Here is a 16,379-nt window from a genome sequence, read left to right on the forward strand (position 1 = left end):
CATGCGTCGTAGTCGTCATTGTTGTTGGCACGGAATTGACAAAAAGCGGGTCGTAATTTGTCAAGCAGACTTCAAAGATCGGATTCGTTGATATGTGGAAGGAAAGCAACGGTATCGCACTAGAAGCTGATGTCTGCGAAAGTGAGCTTTCACCTCTTGTCTTCAGAAGGTCTGTTTTTGTCTCTAACAGACTCCACGCATGCCAATAGGCATTCCGAAGAGTATGGCTTTCTGTCGGCGAATTTGTAACAAGGTCTCACAATGCCCGACACCGTCTTATGCAGTGACCTAAAGCTAGAGATACCGAGATTGCGGAGAAATAATAATTGGTGATAGAATACGATTTATCAATAAGATGGCCAGGTTCTGCCGAGCACAATGAGCATTGTCCCATGGCTGCAAATCGAAGCACTTTAGTCTGGGGACAACGACGCCATTACCTCGAACTCAGACTGAGATGTACAGGTCAACAGTCAGCTTAGCAGATTCCTTGGACTTTGAAAGATCAGAAACTTGACGGAAGAGTAGGAAGCGATAGGATTTGAGGAACCCCTGAAAAGCTGGACTTTAGTTGGAGAAATCCCGTCTACTAGTAGCCCCATTGAACTTAGCGGATCTCACCAGGCTTGGCACGCTCGTCGCTACATTCCATCCTCGAACACACGCCTCCTCATCAAGTCCACTCTCAAGCTCCACAAAGTACCCGCCAGATGATATCCCAGATTGTGCCATCTTCTCCCACACCCGGCGGACGAACGCATCTCATTCCAGGACAGGGAGTAATCCCGTATCAGCTTCAGCCTCAGCCTCAGCAGTCCATCGATGTCTGACTAAGACAGAAGGGTTGGGGATTTCGGCAATTTCCGACTTGGTCAAAGGAACTAGCCGTGCACGCAAAGATCACTCGGTGCAGTGTGCGGGCAGCCGCGGGAAAATTGTAAGTAGACAGTATCTGCCTTGGAAAGACCGGCAGAGCCGAGCTGTTGGAAGCTATCAACGCTACGTATGGATGGTACGAGGAAGCGCAGGTCTGCTATGTGTACGTAACCGCCGTTGTCAGTGTGTTTCTGCAGAGATCTCTGTAGGAAATAGATCTGTGGGAGTTTTAGGCTTTAATGCATGTGATACAGAAAGCCTAAGTCCATAATCCAATTTATTTTAAAGTTACAAAGCATCGTACCGTACAATTTCGAAGCAAGAAGAGAACGAAGGAACAGTCCGTTATACCGAAATCGCCAGTACTTAATCCAACACTTTCCTTAGACCCAGACGCGTTGTACAGCTCCTCAAGCGAGGGAGAACATAAGAGATGAAGGAGCGACGATGTTAGACAGACCATCGCTATTTTTATTCAAATCAGCAACTCCTCCGAAATTCCTCCCGCATTGCTTGTATTCGTCCACCTTCTGCAGCAAAGAAAACGTAAAGGAAGGGCCTGTGTTACATAATCCGCACTTTTCACCCCCACCACACCACAATCTCCTGCACAGCCTCCACGGCCCCCATGGCCCCCACTTCCCCATGGGCGCCTAACCCAATTTCTTAGGATCACCGCACTTGTGCCTGCCATCAGGCTGCAAGTCCGTAGGCGTAGGTTTGAGATTGCTCTCAAAGATATCATTCGCAATACCGATTCCCAACGGGACACCGCCAATCGGGAACTGCTGACCAGGCCTATCGCGCCTGGGACCCGTGGTCACGTATCTGATGTCTTTAGCATTCTTATACTGGCTCGTGCCATTGGGATTGACATTTGTGGACACGAGGATGTCCTTGGACGCAAAAGCGTCGAAGCGCCAGTGGACGCCTAGGAAGACGCGGCTGAGGGCTGCGTCGAACATGGCGTCCCAGACGCTGTCGAAATGGCGGGGAACCAACGTGCGGACGTTGCCGAGCTGGTCGGTGATGGGCTGGGATGGGATGTAGTCGTTGTAGAGGTCGCGGCTGATGCCGTTGAGTTCGTCGGAGATCAAGTCGAAGGAGATGTCATCGGGGGCGTCGTCGGCGAAGGGAAGGTTGTCACGTCTCTTGTAGTACAAGCGGAGGATTTGGAAAGAGGCACCGGAGAAAGTGGCGTGGCCGGAGGGGTAGGACGGGAAGGGGGGCTTGAAGTTGAAGTGGTTGCTGTTGGTGTCCGGAGCACCCTCTGTGAACCAGAAGGGGTCTGCCGCGGAAGTCGGATCGAAACGGACGCCGGACAAGGGACGCCAGAACTCGAAGCAGTATTTCTCTTGCCAGGCGAAGATTCCCGCGTCGGCCAGTGCGGTGTTGAAGAGAGCAAAGACACGCACGAAATCTGCGTTGGTCGCTTCGTCCGTTGGCCCCGCGACTTTTCTCTGCCAAGCGATGTTGCGAAGACATTGGTTGAAGACACGAGGAGGCGTGCCGAGCAGATTCGAGCCATCGTAGGCCCAGGTGAAACCCGTCACCGTCTGTGAGGGCGTGCGCTTTGTGGAGTTCAAATCGAATCGACCACCTTCACGGTAGATGTCATTGAACGCAGAGTAGTACTCATCTGGGTCGTTGGTGCCAAAACCCACGGGTGGGTCCGCGATGAGGTGCTCGTCGAATTTGCCGTTTACCTGTCCTTGAACCGCCACGCGTTGAGCGGTCATGCCGTAGAAGGGGGCCTGATAGAAGCGAATTGCTCGCTGTGGTCCGTCGGGGTCGTTTGGGTTCACGGGGACAATTCTCACTGGGTTGGTGGGGTCATCGCCGAACTTGTACAACCCAGGAGTGGGACGGTAAGAGTCTTGGCCAAAAAACCCGTTGTTGAGAAAATTGAGCATTGCATTTCCAACTGCAACGCCGAATTGATAACTTGAGGATAAAGTGTCTAGATTGGGGAAATTCGAGACCGCGTTATTTAGGAATTGGGTGAGCATATCGGTTGTAGCAAACGGGACGGTACCACTGGCTGTCGTGAAAAGCGTAATGAGTACAGTGTTTGCAGCTCCTGCGACGGCGAGACGTGCATCCGTTGCACCGTCAAGAGCAGGGAGCACAGCTTTCGGGTTCGTGCTGTTGGGTGTCAGATAAGTAGTGTTGGCGCCTTTCTTGTCTGGGTTGATTGCAAAGTAAGCATCGTTAATGGCGAGATGCAAGATACCGAGAGATCTCGCGGCGGACGGCGGTCCATTTTGTGGTGCGGCGGGCGGCGGATTGTTCGTATTTCCCTCTATTGAAGTCACAAGTCTGACGAGATCAAGACCGACGCTATTCCAGTAGAAGACGTAATTGGTATTGTACTCGGCAGGCTCTGAAGATGGGGGGAGGACGATGGCATTAGGGTTCTCGTTGGACCTAATGAGCGTGCGTATGGATGAATAATCTTGGTTGGAATTCATGCTTGCATATGGATTGGAATTCATAATCGAGGGTGAGTTTTAAAAGTCTAGGTAAGTTGACCAAGGTCTGAGACGTTGAGCTCTTATTTAGTCATAGTATACCAGCGAACTACAGGCCTTTTATATTCTTCGAGACTGTTGACTGAATTCTTGTAGGTAGTTGAAAGCTGAAAATAGTGGCACTGCATTGTCAGCGCGTGATGTTCTTGGGAGTCTGACGCAGGATCTTTTCATCCCGCACATCCTCGGACCCCCGAGGCATGACAGAAGTAAACTTTTTATTGGATGTTCGACTCTTTTTTAGTACATCGACCACGCGGACACGGAATGAAATGCAACATAGTCGTCCTTCTGAGAAGCGTGGCCGCTTTTTCTGCCTTGATTAGGCTGAGCTTTTGCTGACGGATTCCGAGGGACACACCACCACGCTGGACAGACGGGACGCCTGATGAAAGGAGACATTCTCTTCAATTGGCGTGCTGGATTCTTGGAACGCCTCACGGAAGAAGAGGTTGTTGAATACGCGAGGCTGACCAGGAGAAAATGGCTCGCTTACTATCGGATCGTTCGTGATGGTGCCTGCTTCGTCCGTCAAGGGGCAGTACGGTGCTTACGTGGATAGTCATCATCTGCCCCAATCGCTCAAGTTGCGCAGGCAGAGGCCCATAGGATGAGGGGTCATGAATTGGGAAGTTTTCAAAACTGACCATGTGACTCTTTCGAAAGAACCCATGTACCAAATTTGCAACCTCTCGTTTCGTGTGGTATGTGTGAAGTATGGAAGGTTAGGTTAGCCTGCCAATAAGCCGTCGACTATATCGGACTAAGTATCATAAAAATTCGTCTGTCTCAACGACATTGGTATCATCAGCGCTTAATCGAGCCATTCAGAGTTGCTTCCAAAAACCATCAACGTGGATCTGCCATTGCGCAAACCAGAGACTGCGCTTCTCGTTGAAAACAAAGACATTTTGCAAATGCCTGTTGACACCATAGAGTATCCGACACTATAGCAGACCCTTATGCATAGGTCCAGCTGTCTTTGTTGCAGCCCACGGTGCTGTATGAGGATGCGCGTGCGCCCCAAGATCTCGGCGAGGATGACCCCCGCCAGGAGAACCAGGGCCTTGAGGTCCACCATCGGCGGTACATGCGATTGGGGGATCGACCCCTTGATTCCGGCCTGGTATGCAGGTGGCGAAAGCCGGGTCCAGGTCCCGAATGAAAGATGGAAGGGCTATAGAAGGCGCGTATGGTGTTCCAGGACGTACTTCCATCGTAGAGGGACCGCATGGGAGATCGGCGAAATTGAAGACGTTGGTTGAATCACCGTCAATGTCTATGGTCGACAGCTCGCCAGGCGCGAATGATGTTGTGATAGGGCCATAGCCTTGGCCAATTTGGTTACAACCGTCACTAGCCATGATGGATGGGAAGACCGCATATATACTCGGGGACATTCTACAATCATTATTCAACTTGCTGATCACGGTGCAGAGGGAACAACGTACACAGGGATTCCAGAAGGATTAGCCGAGGTTGGAGGACTGGGCAATAAAGCCAGGCACGCCGTGTTCTGCGGTTCAGTTGGCCAGTAAAAGATGGTCACCCACTGGACCAGTCAGTACGACTGGATGGATGGTAGAAGAGCTGTGTGACTGACTTGGTAGAATAAGTTGCATGGGGAGTACGTTTGGCAGGTTGGTGTAGGCGACCCGTTAGGCACAGTGATAGAAGGTTCCAGTAGAGGTGCTTCGGTGAGTGGGAATGAGAGATTGACAAAATCTCGTGCACCGATACGTTGAGCCAGGGGAGGTCGCCTAGCCTCTCGATCTTTGGGGGACGCAGAACATGTGGGCGCACATGATAGGGCAGCGATGCAAGCTAGCACCACAAAGCTGGGTAATTTCATTGCACGGCCTACACCTGTTTCAACACTACTACGTGTGAGAAAGAAGGTGGCGTGAGGAAAACAACTTTCAATTAATGATCAGGAAGGAGTTGGAATATATGCAAGTATCCGCGACAGAGCACTGGCTGATAAGGAGAGATTCGATATGAGCGTCCAAGATAAATGGGAAATTAAACAGGCATAGCATATCGTCCTCGGCCTCTCACCCAAGTGGTCTACACGCAGAAGAGATGAGCAAGGACTGCCTTCGGGCCCTCGCCAAGGTCCTGCGGGATCGGACGTGTAGAAAAGGACTATCCATACGCCCAAAAAGAATGCATTGCGGCCTGCCATTAAGGAGAGAATGCGGTCAGCCTTTGAATTATCTATTGATCACTTTGCTCATTGCGTCTCCAAGTGGCACGACAAATGTGAAAGGGGGTGTTGTAATTTTGCAATGTTGCAATGGGAGCGAAAGCAGGCATTTTCTGAAACTGTGTTGCATTTGAGGAGGCGCCTTTGGCGAATGCGGATTGGTTGGTGTCTGACTGCCGGAATCAAGAGACGTGGCCGAGGAGCCGGGGGCAGATGCTGAGCCTCAATAGTACTTCGTGTAACGGAAGCACCTGATGTATAGAAGACAGGGGAAGTAACGCTCGGCATTCCGACCGGACCAGAAGACAACGGAGCCAAAGCTATATCTTCAAGGGACCCACCCCCCCTCCCCCTCCTTCTGATGCTTAGAGGTGGCAAGGCAGATGGCGAATGTGTTGCACAGCTGATGCGCACCTATCCTTAGCTCAAAGTAACGAGGATGTGAATGTCCAACTTATTTGGGGAGCGGGGGCGTGGTCGTGCCTCACGGGGACTTGCAGAAGGATTCAAGATGAAACGAAATGGGGAGCGGAGGAGGGCTGTGTTTCCAACCAACGCAGAAACTTTCTTTGCAGGATCAGAATTTAGTTCGCTGTCCTTCCCAAGACACGTTCTAATATATCGAAGAAGTCTGACATTCATCAATGCTCTTATCCTCAATTCCAAGTCGTGTAGAAAGGATGAAGACGTGAAGAGAGTTGAACATGTGCATGTTGGCCTTCAAAGCCTTACCAACTCAGCCTTATGATGAGGATGACGACAACATCAGCGCTAAATTTAGTACCCAGAGCCCCCGGGCCGTCGTCCACTCCGGCTCCGGTCTCTTGGCCTCCATCGCAATACTGGTAAGATATAACCAGAGTACCTTACCCATGTTCCCCACCACTGACGCTTTACCTATTGTCAAAGGGATGGCGACGATGGCCTTTGGTCTTCCTTCGCCTTGCGGGTCGGGAATCCAGAGCAAACTGTCCGGGTGCTCATCTCTACCGCCGGCGAAGCCACCTGGGTCGTCCTTCCCGGAGGATGCCTTCCCAACACACCCGGCATCACTTCCTTGTTGACATGCTCGCAATCTCGCGGTGAGCTGTTTGATACGTCAGGATCAAACACCTGGTCCGCGTTGGGCAACTACTCTCTGGGGTTAGAGCTCAATCTTGGCTACAATGACCCTGCAACCTACGGACTCGATACCGTAGCTTTGGGACTCAATAATGCTACCAGGGGACCAATTCTACAAGGTCAAGTGGTCGCTGGCTTGGAGTCGTACGATTTCTATACTGGCCTATTTGGCTTGGGGGATCAGCCGACGAATTTCACGGCTTCGCATGATCAAAGCAATCTGACCGGCACGGTTCCGCATTCGAGCTTCTTAACCACGATGAAGAGCCAGAACCTAATTCCAAGTCTGTCTTGGGCCTATACTGCTGGAGCAAACTACCGTGAGTGTATTTATTTCAAGTCGGCTTATCCAAAGTTATGGTACGATCTTTACGAGAGCTTTCTCTGCACTTCCGACTACTGCTTATGGAGACGAGCAATATGCGCAATATCCGGAGGGGATTCTGAATAAAAAGTTGTCCGGACGTGGCTAAAGTCGCCATTTTGTGCTCATTGCTGACTCTTAACAGGCTTGAAGGGCGTCTTTGGAAGCTTGACATTTGGAGGCTACGACCAGTCGCGGCTAGTCCCAAACAATGTCCCTTTCGACCTCGCTCCAGACATCTCTCGAGACTTGGTCGTTGGTCTGCAATCAATAACTTCGACCGCTGCGAACGGTTCCCCAATATCTTTGCTTCCTTCGTCGATCCTGACTTTCATCGACTCAACTTTTCCTTACATCTATCTCCCTCTCGAATCATGTCAAGCATTTGAAGAAGCGTTCGATCTGACATGGAATGATACTATGGAGATGTATTATATTAATGACACACTTCATCAGAGTCTGACCGCAAGGAATCCTAATTTTACGTTCCAGGTCGCCAATTCGCAGACGGGTGGACCTACTGTTGATATTGTCTTGCCGTACGCAAGTTTCGATCTTCTTTCTTCATATCCGATGGTAGCCTCGGTATTAAACGCGACTCGTTATTTCCCGCTACAAAGAGCCACGAACGAGACTCAGTACACTCTTGGTCGGACATTTCTGCAAGAAGCGTACGTATATCATAGCATCAGATCCGTACCAGTTGAGAAAGCTGACCAACGTATGTCAGATATCTAATCACCAATTACGAGCACTCTAACTTCTCAGTTTCGCAGGCTAGGTTTGACGACGGCCTTGCCGAAAACATAATCGCCATCCCCTCAGCAGATCCCCCTCCCACGCCAAAGTCACATAGTCGCCTCAGTCGCAACTCTATCATAGGATTGAGCGTTGGAGCCACAGCGTTGCTCATTCTCATTGTCTTCCTGGTCTATTTTACGCGAAAAAGGCTACGCAAATCCTCTCCAAAGAACGGTATGAGCCAGATCACAGGATCTCCAATGCTCTCACAGGAAGTCAAGCCCGCGAACATTTCCGCACTACACGAGATCGACAGCAACAGCTTGTATCAGCAAAGAGAGCTCCCTGATAGCGGTAAAGTGGAGCTTCTGGATGGGAATTCGCCGTCAGGGTCTGGCAACGAAATCTCAGAAATGCCTCAATCTCCTGCACCTGCACCACTGTGCGAACTTGGAACTAGGCACACATCCATTGCGGCCTCTACTGTCCACAGGCAGAGTGATCGGAATAAAAACGCAATTATTGTCAAGACTGACATTTTGGGGGAGAGTAGCAACAGCTCCGGGACACTGAAAGAGTCCCCTTGCGTTGAAACTGTGATATCATCGTCACCAATACTCAAGTCCCTGAATCTAGACAGACCATTACGAACGTCGCCTCAGCGGACGTTAGAGTACTTGAACCGAGCTCTGCCATCGATTCCGAATTCAGATAGCACACAAGTCTCGCCTACAAAGACCAGCTCTTCTAGTCGTTTTTCAACAACGAATTTCAATCATGACCAGTCAAGCAGGACCTCTACCACCTTTTCTGATTCCGGAACTGCCCCTCCAGAAACGTCACTCGACATGATATGGAAGGATTACGATATGAGCTGGGAGGTCCCCCACCGCCGACAGGAGCCTTCGCTTTTGAGCTTGTCCTCGACCGACGTCGAGATCATGATACTACAGGAGCCCGTAGAGAGGCAGATGCGTGAGCACCCTTCTTTGAGCTCTCTGTCGACAAACGTCGAGATTGCAGTACCACCTGGAACACCGAAATCGCAATTACCGAGCAGCGCCAGTAGTCGCGAGGGGGAGCGAAGAACACGCGGCGGCTTTTTCTAGTCCATCTCTCCAGGCCCAATACGGTACCTCGTTACCGTCATTGGAGCTACGCATCAGTAATAATAATATGATCAATTAGCAAGCCTGTCCGGTGAGATGAATTCCTCTCCCAGTTAAACATGGCTGCTCCGCGTTTGGCCACACATCTCGAGCTCGGCTCTAATCTCATGCCGGCAATGTCCACGCCAGTCGCCCAAGCGACATGCGACAACGATTCGCACAGACCTCTGTGTCTGAGAATAATGTCTAGTCATACCCACAATCGCAGATACCAAGTACATGTCTACGGGAACCTATGCAGTCGCCGTTCACACATCGACCTCAATATTCACCAAAAACAAACACCAGCATGCTGGCTCCATATCTACTACTCACATTTCTCCCTTGTACCCTCTCCGCCACACTCCCATCGCAGACTGCAACCCCACCAACCCATTCACCACCCCCCAAACTCACTTCATCTCCCCCTAGCCTCACCACCACCCCCTCATCTTGCTGGGACCCACCCCACCCTCGCATCTGGATCTATCCCGCGCACTTCCGGGACTGCGAGCGCGCCGCCGCCGGCATCCTCCGAAACATCGACGCCTTCACCGCCGTCATCTTCTCCCGAGACCCCGGATCTGGCTTCCGACTCCCGGCCGACTACCACTACCGATCCTGCTGGATATCTCTGAACATAGACCCAGGGGAAGCGGACGAGTTTGAACCACAGGCAGCGTACATCGCGGCGTGGGACCTGGCGAGGGAGTGTACGAGTGTGACGCATCGATTTGGGGGGAGGAGGACGGTAGGGCCAAGGGATAAGGTGTTTGTTTATATCAATGGGGAGTGTGTGCCTGGTATTGGTGAGGAAGCTGAGACGGTAGGCGTTGGGGTGGGCAATGGGACTACGCACGTCGCTGCCAAGCGCTAGGTGGGTTTGTCAAGTGAAGTGACCTTGCAAGAAGATGCGAGACAATGGAATTATTATTCACTCTCTCAAGCCGTCATCCCCAATGATGCCCGGAGGGCAATAGACCGCATCACGGCTACCATGCATAGAATCCCACGTATTCTCGTCAAAAGCCACGTAATTGCCGCACAGGCGACTTCACCAGCGACTCTCTATACAAAACCCGAACTCCGGGCTTCCTCGTGCAGTCCGAAAAAGACGGACTGAGATTCCACAACTCTTTCAAGTCGCCACAGTTATCAGCGCACGTATTCGTGCTCCACCAGCCCCCTTCACTTCCGACCCGACCACTCCCCAAAAAACCCCACTCGCAGGCCTTCTCCCCCACCCCCTTTTTCCCACTCCACACCCACCCCACTCCTGGGAAACTACCCGACGATCCCATCCCCCACGCCACCCACATCATTTCCACAGATCCTAAACCCCCACGCCCTCGCATTCTCCCCCCGGGATCCTTCGTCGCGAACCCCAACAGCCCCTGCAACGGACCTGCGCGAATCCGCCATCCCTCACGACCCGGATGCCGACGTCGCTTCCGCGGCCTGGGTAATGTCCCTCCCGCGCTCCCGGGCGCTGCCGAGGACGGGCGCTGCGGATGCCGGCGCAGGGCGCACGTGAGGGGGGGCGGCGAGGTTAGGGGGGCGAGATCGGGGTCGGCCAAGAGTGCTGGAAGTAGAGCGGGATGGGGGAGGCGGGGATGGGGAAGGGAAGGGACTGAGAGCGAGGAGAAGAAGATGGCGTTGGTTGCCGGTAGGCGTGGGAGAGCTGTGTTGCTGTTGCTGTTATCATTTTCCAGGATCACATTCCCGTTCCCCGTCCCCTCCCCGCCCCCGACAAAATCGACCTCGATCCCACTATCGCTCGCCGCACAAGGACCGTCCCAAAGCCGACCCGGCCCTGATCGATAGCGATCTCGAAAATCAGCACTTGCTGATGCTCATCGCGTACCGTGAACTCGACAAGCCCGTACAGCAGCTGGCTCAACTGCATGTAGGTGGGGCGCTTCCTGCGGTGTGTGATGAGGTTGATGTAGACGTAAGTGCTGGACGAGATGTACTGGAACCGGTTCGAGGCGATGGGCGAGGCAGGCTCCGAGAGCACGTGGCGTCATATATCGAGCAGGGCGCGCGCCGTTGAGGGCGGAATTTAGTTCGGGAGCGGGGATCAAGGCGCCAAAGTGGGTGAAGGTCAGTTTCAGGGCGGCGTTGGAGATGGGAAAGGAGATGGGGCTGGATAGCGGGTGGGTGTTGTTAGTGCTGGGGCGAGGTTGGGTGGAGGGTGTGGAGGGGTGGAGGGATGGAGGGAGCATGAATGCAAGAATTGGGTCGGCGATTGGGAAGAGCGGCATGAGGAGACTGAGCGCAAGATGCTGCGTTCATGGTGTGGGTGTCTGGAGGGTAGTTGACGTCGTTCAAACGCGATTGGGGGCGTCATGTTTTGATTGTAAGTAATGACAAAGTGAGGACACAAGGTGGGTGATTCACGCTTTAAGCGCTCACTGCAGATGGCGACGTGCAGGGAAATTGGACGCGATATTGGTGCTGGGGTCGTGCGCAGGTGTGGACGGGAAACTGTGACGATTTGCACTCTTTTTATGCGAAACGCAGGTTGAGATGACGTTTCCGAAGGGTTGATCCACACACGTGGTTTCGGGGGATTGTTGAGAGGGAAAAGATGCAAATGACTTTGTTTGAAAGTGTTTGGGTCGGAAGTGGAAGAGAATGTTAAAGAGAGAAAGTTTGCATCGAATTTGTCGTGCGGTAGGTAGTCTGATGCATCAAGAATCGATTCACATTTCAACGTGGACGGGGCGTTCATCTTACCATTGTATCATTATGCTAACAGTTATTGTAAGGTTGAAAGTCATTAGCGCACTCCATGAATGTGATGGTGCTGAGTTGCGAGCTTTTTACCGGCTTTCCATGCGCCAAGGCTGCTGATGCATGCTCTGTCTGTTTGAGCACAGGAGCTTCGGGCCAAGCTATTGGTCCCTGCGGAGCTGAATATTTCAGCAGGTGTAGTTGTTAGCTTGCCTTGTCGCTCTCGAAATCCCGTAGAGCTATCTGGTACACACCAGGGCCTACCTACCCACGTCTCTTCTTCAACATGGCAGGCTTTCCACCCACATAGATGAAAGACAAGATAGCCGTGAGCAAACACAAAGCGGCCACCACCAGGTTCATGTTTCCGTACCCGGCAGCGTCCTTTAGTGATCCGCTAATGAGTGGCCCAACGGTCAATCCAGCGCTGAAAACCATCGAATTGATACCGTAGAGCTGAGCGTAAGGTCCATTGGCGCCGAAGAGGTCGGGGTTAGACTTGTCGTACATCCCAACGACATAAGACGCCTCAACAATAGAAGGCGATCCGATGACCCCCATGCCAAGCCCGCAAAGTGCAAGCAAAGCGCAGTACACAATGATTTGAGACTTCCCGCCCGAACGGACCAGCCGGAGCAGAATCAGGACAGGCACGAGGTATCCGAAGCCAATGACCGCGGCAGGCTTAGGGCCATAGCGATCGACGGCCCACCCTGCGACGGGCCCAAGCACTAGGTAAGGCAGGACCAATGCAATGAAGAGGAGCCCGGCGCTTAGAGAGTCGAAGTTGAAAAGCTCTTGAGCTTCTGTTGGGATCGTAGCGTCGAAGGTTGCCAATAAGGTTGCTTGCACAAAGGCCAACAAAAGGGCGGTGAGAAGTCGTGGGTCTTTTAGGCAGTACAGGATTGGGAATGAGCGTATCGCTTTCGGTTGATCGAGCGGGATCTTGTATTCTTGGCTTTGTTCTTTTCGGATGAGCGGATCCTCCTCGGTCTCTTCGTCCCCATCCTCGGCATCTTGCTCTGGCTGCGCGGCATGGCCATTTGATGCTTCCTCTTCTTCGTCCTCATATTTGGCAGCAGTCTTCTTCTCGATGATCAGAATTCTCATGATAAAATCGAGGGCTAGGATGGCGAAGCCTAGTCCGAATACACCTGCGCGAATAAGGAGTCAGGCTTTCATTTTTCAGATGAAGAGAACTTCCAGAGATCTTTTGAGGTCTGCGAAAATTGAGGGCAAACAAAAATTCCTTCTCGTGCAACCACGTAGCTTATAACTTAGGTAACAATTCCCGAAGGAAGGTGGAAAACGCAAAACCTTACCTCCATAGCCTGCAGATTTGTAAATGATGCCTCCCAGAACAGGAGCTGCCAACTCGCCAATCGAGATGAAGCCAAAGATCTAGTTGCATCAGTCAGAGAGAACATCTCGTAGGATGGTGAGCGGCCAACGCACGGAACCGATCGTCTTTCCCAGGTTTTCCGGACCGACAGTATCAAGCACCAGAGCCAGCCCAATCGTCCACACCACAGCAGCGCTAATACCTTGCAAGACACGCGCGACGGTCAAGACGGCGACATTCTGGCCCAGGAAAAGGAGCAGTGTGGCCAGTAGTAAGGCTACCAGCCCGACGAGGAACGGCAATTGGCGCGTAGGCAGTCTGTCCGCGAGGATTCCCGCCGGCGGTGAGAAGAGCACGCTGGCGCCTGCGTAGGCTGCGAGTAGGCCCGAGACATGACTCTGGATCTGATCGGGGGGTAAATCGACGCGGTCTTGTAGGATGAAGGGCAATATTGGAACGACGAGGCCGTACAAGAAAAGGTCTGTGAACAAGCCGATGCCGACGGTGCTGACGATGAAGAGGGTGCTGGACCTCCACTTGAGACCAATGGGCTTGGACTTAGCCATGTTTGCAGTTCGAAGGAGTGACCAGTCAACTGGACGTTGTGAAGGTGCTTTGGGCGCGTAGAATTCTGCTGCGCGATGATGTCATGACTCTTGAATCGTCCCAATTAAAATCCAGCGCGCACACGTTTCCTACTTTTCTACGATTATACCAGTCACCGATAAGATAATTCTACGACTGATAGCAGTAGAAGTGGTTGCAAATTTGAAAGCATTTTGATTCGAGCGGTGTTATTGAACAGGAGGACGTTGGTGGCTCCATATCAATCAAGCACGCTTTTTTGAGGACTATAAAACCCATGACGTCTATGTACTCGTCGTCACTGACTGTCGTGTATCTCGCGGCCATAATGTCCGAGCTTCTCAAACCTTTGTCTTCAAATTGACCATGTGGCCTCACACCGTCCCACGCTCCCTCATCATTGCTTCCATCTTCAATTGCACGTCACAGAATATGTTGATAGCCTGATGGTGTTTTTCCATCAGCTCAAGGTCCTCTCCCCAGGAAGCGAATTGGTTCGCTGTTCTCGGCGTACCTGAATCAATTTTCCCTCATTCCCACCATTCGAATCCCTGGTCATGGCCAACCGAAAAGCGTCTTCGTTATCGGCGAAAGCAAGCTTCGGCGGTATCTTATCTGCAATTGTCTTGACCTCATCGAACAACGACGGCAAGTTGGCGATATACGATGGGTCTACTTTGGTAGAAGCAAGTTCACGGAGGAGTTTGGGAGCGATGGTGATGTGGTCGACGCCTGCGAGGAGCATAATCTCGTCGATAGATGTCAAGCTCGCCGGGAGTACTTTGGTGGAGAGACTGTGGTGTTTGTAGTATGTTTGAGCTGCAACACAGAGCTCGAAGAGCGGAGCGTCTCCTTTGTATCTGTACTCGTTTCTTAGAGACAGCCCAGTGCTTGCGGAGCGAACGGTACAAGTCATTGCCTACCCTGGTTCGGTCTGAACCCTCAGTTCATTGAGATAGGGTGCAATATAATGACAGCCAACGTTTCCAGCCAGAGCAGCTTGAGCCAAAGTGAACAGTGTGGTCGCTAGCGTAGTGATACCAGTCGCCTGAAGCGTACGACAAGCCTGTAGACCCTCCCACGTACTTGGAACCTTGAGGCAGACCCGAGACGTGTCGAAGTCACGATCAATGTGCTTAAATAAATCAAGTATGCCTGTCTCCAGACTCAGCTGTCCGTCTTATGCGTATCCGGATGCTGCTGCTTACGCCGGGCGTTCTCGATTGTCTTCGATGTCGAGTATGAGTAAGACGGATTCGTCTGGACATGAACGAAACCTTTGACATGAGGCGCCATTCGCAGTGACAAGCTGACCATCTGGCCTATCGGTCAAGTTGCGGCCAAGAAGAAGGAGATTCAGACATACAGATATCTCTATGGCCAGCTCCGTGAGCGAAACTTTTTCAAAATCTCCAGCCAATTTCCTAGCAAGATCAATGGAGCTTTGGAGTAGCGCTTCATGCTGGCTTTCTTGAAGCTCATTGAATGCAATCGCCTGCAAACACATGCGTTAGTCACGACATGCTCCCCGTGTTACCTGCAGTGAAGGTACCTGATTCGAGGTGCAATCTTGGAATGGCCCAAGAGATGTCGCCACTGAATGAGAAAAGTTGTCAGCGGTGATGTGCAGTCACGATCTGTGTACCTCGAAGGCTTACCATCAACGTCAAGAGTGTCACAATCAACGGTGGTACGAGATCTCAGCAAAGCCAAAAGCGAAGTTGGAGATGTCATCTTGAGGCGTCCAGGAGTTCAAACTTGGCTTGTAAATATGAATGAATCGTCCTGAATTAAGGAGGGTGATCAACAATTTATAGGAAATGTGATCAGAATACTAGCGACAAGGAAGCGTATCCGAAGAAGGTTTAACAGCTCGGCAGGGGTGAAAAAAAGTTCGGCAGGGGTGAAGCTTCAGCATATGCTCACTTCACCCCGGATGAACCTATAGCATATGCTGAACGTATCCGTTTCACCCCGGATGAACTCGGGCCGGGTCGAAAATAATGTCGACACTTTAGGGGGGTCAAGGCATATACTAAGCATATGCCTCAATCTCCGTAATCTGTTAAAATATCAGGTATGTAATGTGTACGGAGGTCGGCACCAAAAGTCCTGGACATGCCAAGACAAGGGTCCAGGTAGGGCTGAGTGCTTGGTATACTTCCAAATTTCATGGATAGCATCATTATTCTTTATTTTAATGAGTACCAGTGCTCTATATAATAGCGACGTAGTATATATATACGAAGTGCATATATATAAAGTATATATATGCGAAGTATATATATAATAGCGATATTAATAGAATATATAATAGTAATAATATTAAAGTATTAATTATAGTATAGAGAAATAAAGAAAGAGTATAAAGACTTCTAATATATAAGTCTTATTTATATAATATAATAAATAGAAATCTTCTTATTATTCTCTATCTTAATTATCTTTTATTAATATATTTAATACTTAAAGTATTAATTTTAATAATAAAACTCGAATTTAAATACTTACTAAGTCTTATTAATAATAAATAAAACGTTATATTACTCGAAAAGATATATTAAAAATTTATAAGAAAGTCGAAAGATAATAGCTGTATTATTAAAATTATAAGCTTACTTATAAAAGTTAAAAGAGGATTTAAAAGTAAATAGAGCGAATATCGAGATATATTACGGAGATAATACGTTTTAAAGATAATAATGAGTATAGAAAAGATCGTAGGAAA

At 50.7% G+C, this 16,379-nt stretch overlaps 5 protein-coding genes across 5 annotated transcripts; 1 reads left to right on the plus strand and 4 right to left on the minus strand.

Annotated features, from left to right (window-relative positions):
* Positions 1-1,529: 1,529 nt before the first annotated feature.
* On the minus strand, positions 1,530-3,371 carry HO133_002008 (uncharacterized protein; the record flags this gene model as incomplete). The annotated part of the gene is made up of 1 exon (XM_037292936.1): positions 1,530-3,371. The coding sequence occupies one exon, from the start codon at positions 3,369-3,371 to the stop codon at positions 1,530-1,532; it is 1,842 nt and encodes a 613-aa protein (XP_037150589.1).
* A 983-nt stretch (positions 3,372-4,354) lies between these two features.
* Positions 4,355-5,259, minus strand: HO133_002009 (uncharacterized protein; the record flags this gene model as incomplete). The annotated part of the gene is made up of 3 exons (XM_037292937.1): positions 4,355-4,808; positions 4,859-4,959; positions 5,011-5,259. The coding sequence occupies 3 exons, from the start codon at positions 5,257-5,259 to the stop codon at positions 4,355-4,357; spliced, it is 804 nt and encodes a 267-aa protein (XP_037150590.1).
* Positions 5,260-6,357: 1,098 nt separating this feature from the next.
* On the plus strand, positions 6,358-9,865 carry HO133_002010 (uncharacterized protein; the record flags this gene model as incomplete). The annotated part of the gene is made up of 7 exons (XM_037292938.1): positions 6,358-6,458; positions 6,523-7,055; positions 7,245-7,770; positions 7,830-8,905; positions 8,963-8,972; positions 9,029-9,040; positions 9,421-9,865. 7 exons carry the CDS (start codon positions 6,358-6,360, stop codon positions 9,863-9,865), a joined length of 2,703 nt encoding a protein of 900 aa, XP_037150591.1.
* Positions 9,866-11,988: 2,123 nt separating this feature from the next.
* Positions 11,989-13,632, minus strand: HO133_002011 (uncharacterized protein; the record flags this gene model as incomplete). The annotated part of the gene is made up of 3 exons (XM_037292939.1): positions 11,989-12,878; positions 13,047-13,125; positions 13,180-13,632. The coding sequence occupies 3 exons, from the start codon at positions 13,630-13,632 to the stop codon at positions 11,989-11,991; spliced, it is 1,422 nt and encodes a 473-aa protein (XP_037150592.1).
* Positions 13,633-14,025: 393 nt separating this feature from the next.
* HO133_002012 (uncharacterized protein) lies at positions 14,026-15,385 on the minus strand (the record flags this gene model as incomplete). Its single annotated transcript, XM_037292940.1, has 7 exons — positions 14,026-14,094; positions 14,166-14,511; positions 14,575-14,806; positions 14,860-14,968; positions 15,018-15,146; positions 15,204-15,247; positions 15,310-15,385. 7 exons carry the CDS (start codon positions 15,383-15,385, stop codon positions 14,026-14,028), a joined length of 1,005 nt encoding a protein of 334 aa, XP_037150593.1.
* Positions 15,386-16,379: the final 994 nt, after the last annotated feature.

Source organism: Letharia lupina (assembly GCF_014066315.1).
Source record: "Letharia lupina isolate WasteWater1 chromosome Unknown contig_14, whole genome shotgun sequence".
Taxonomy (NCBI): Eukaryota; Fungi; Ascomycota; class Lecanoromycetes; order Lecanorales; family Parmeliaceae; genus Letharia; species Letharia lupina.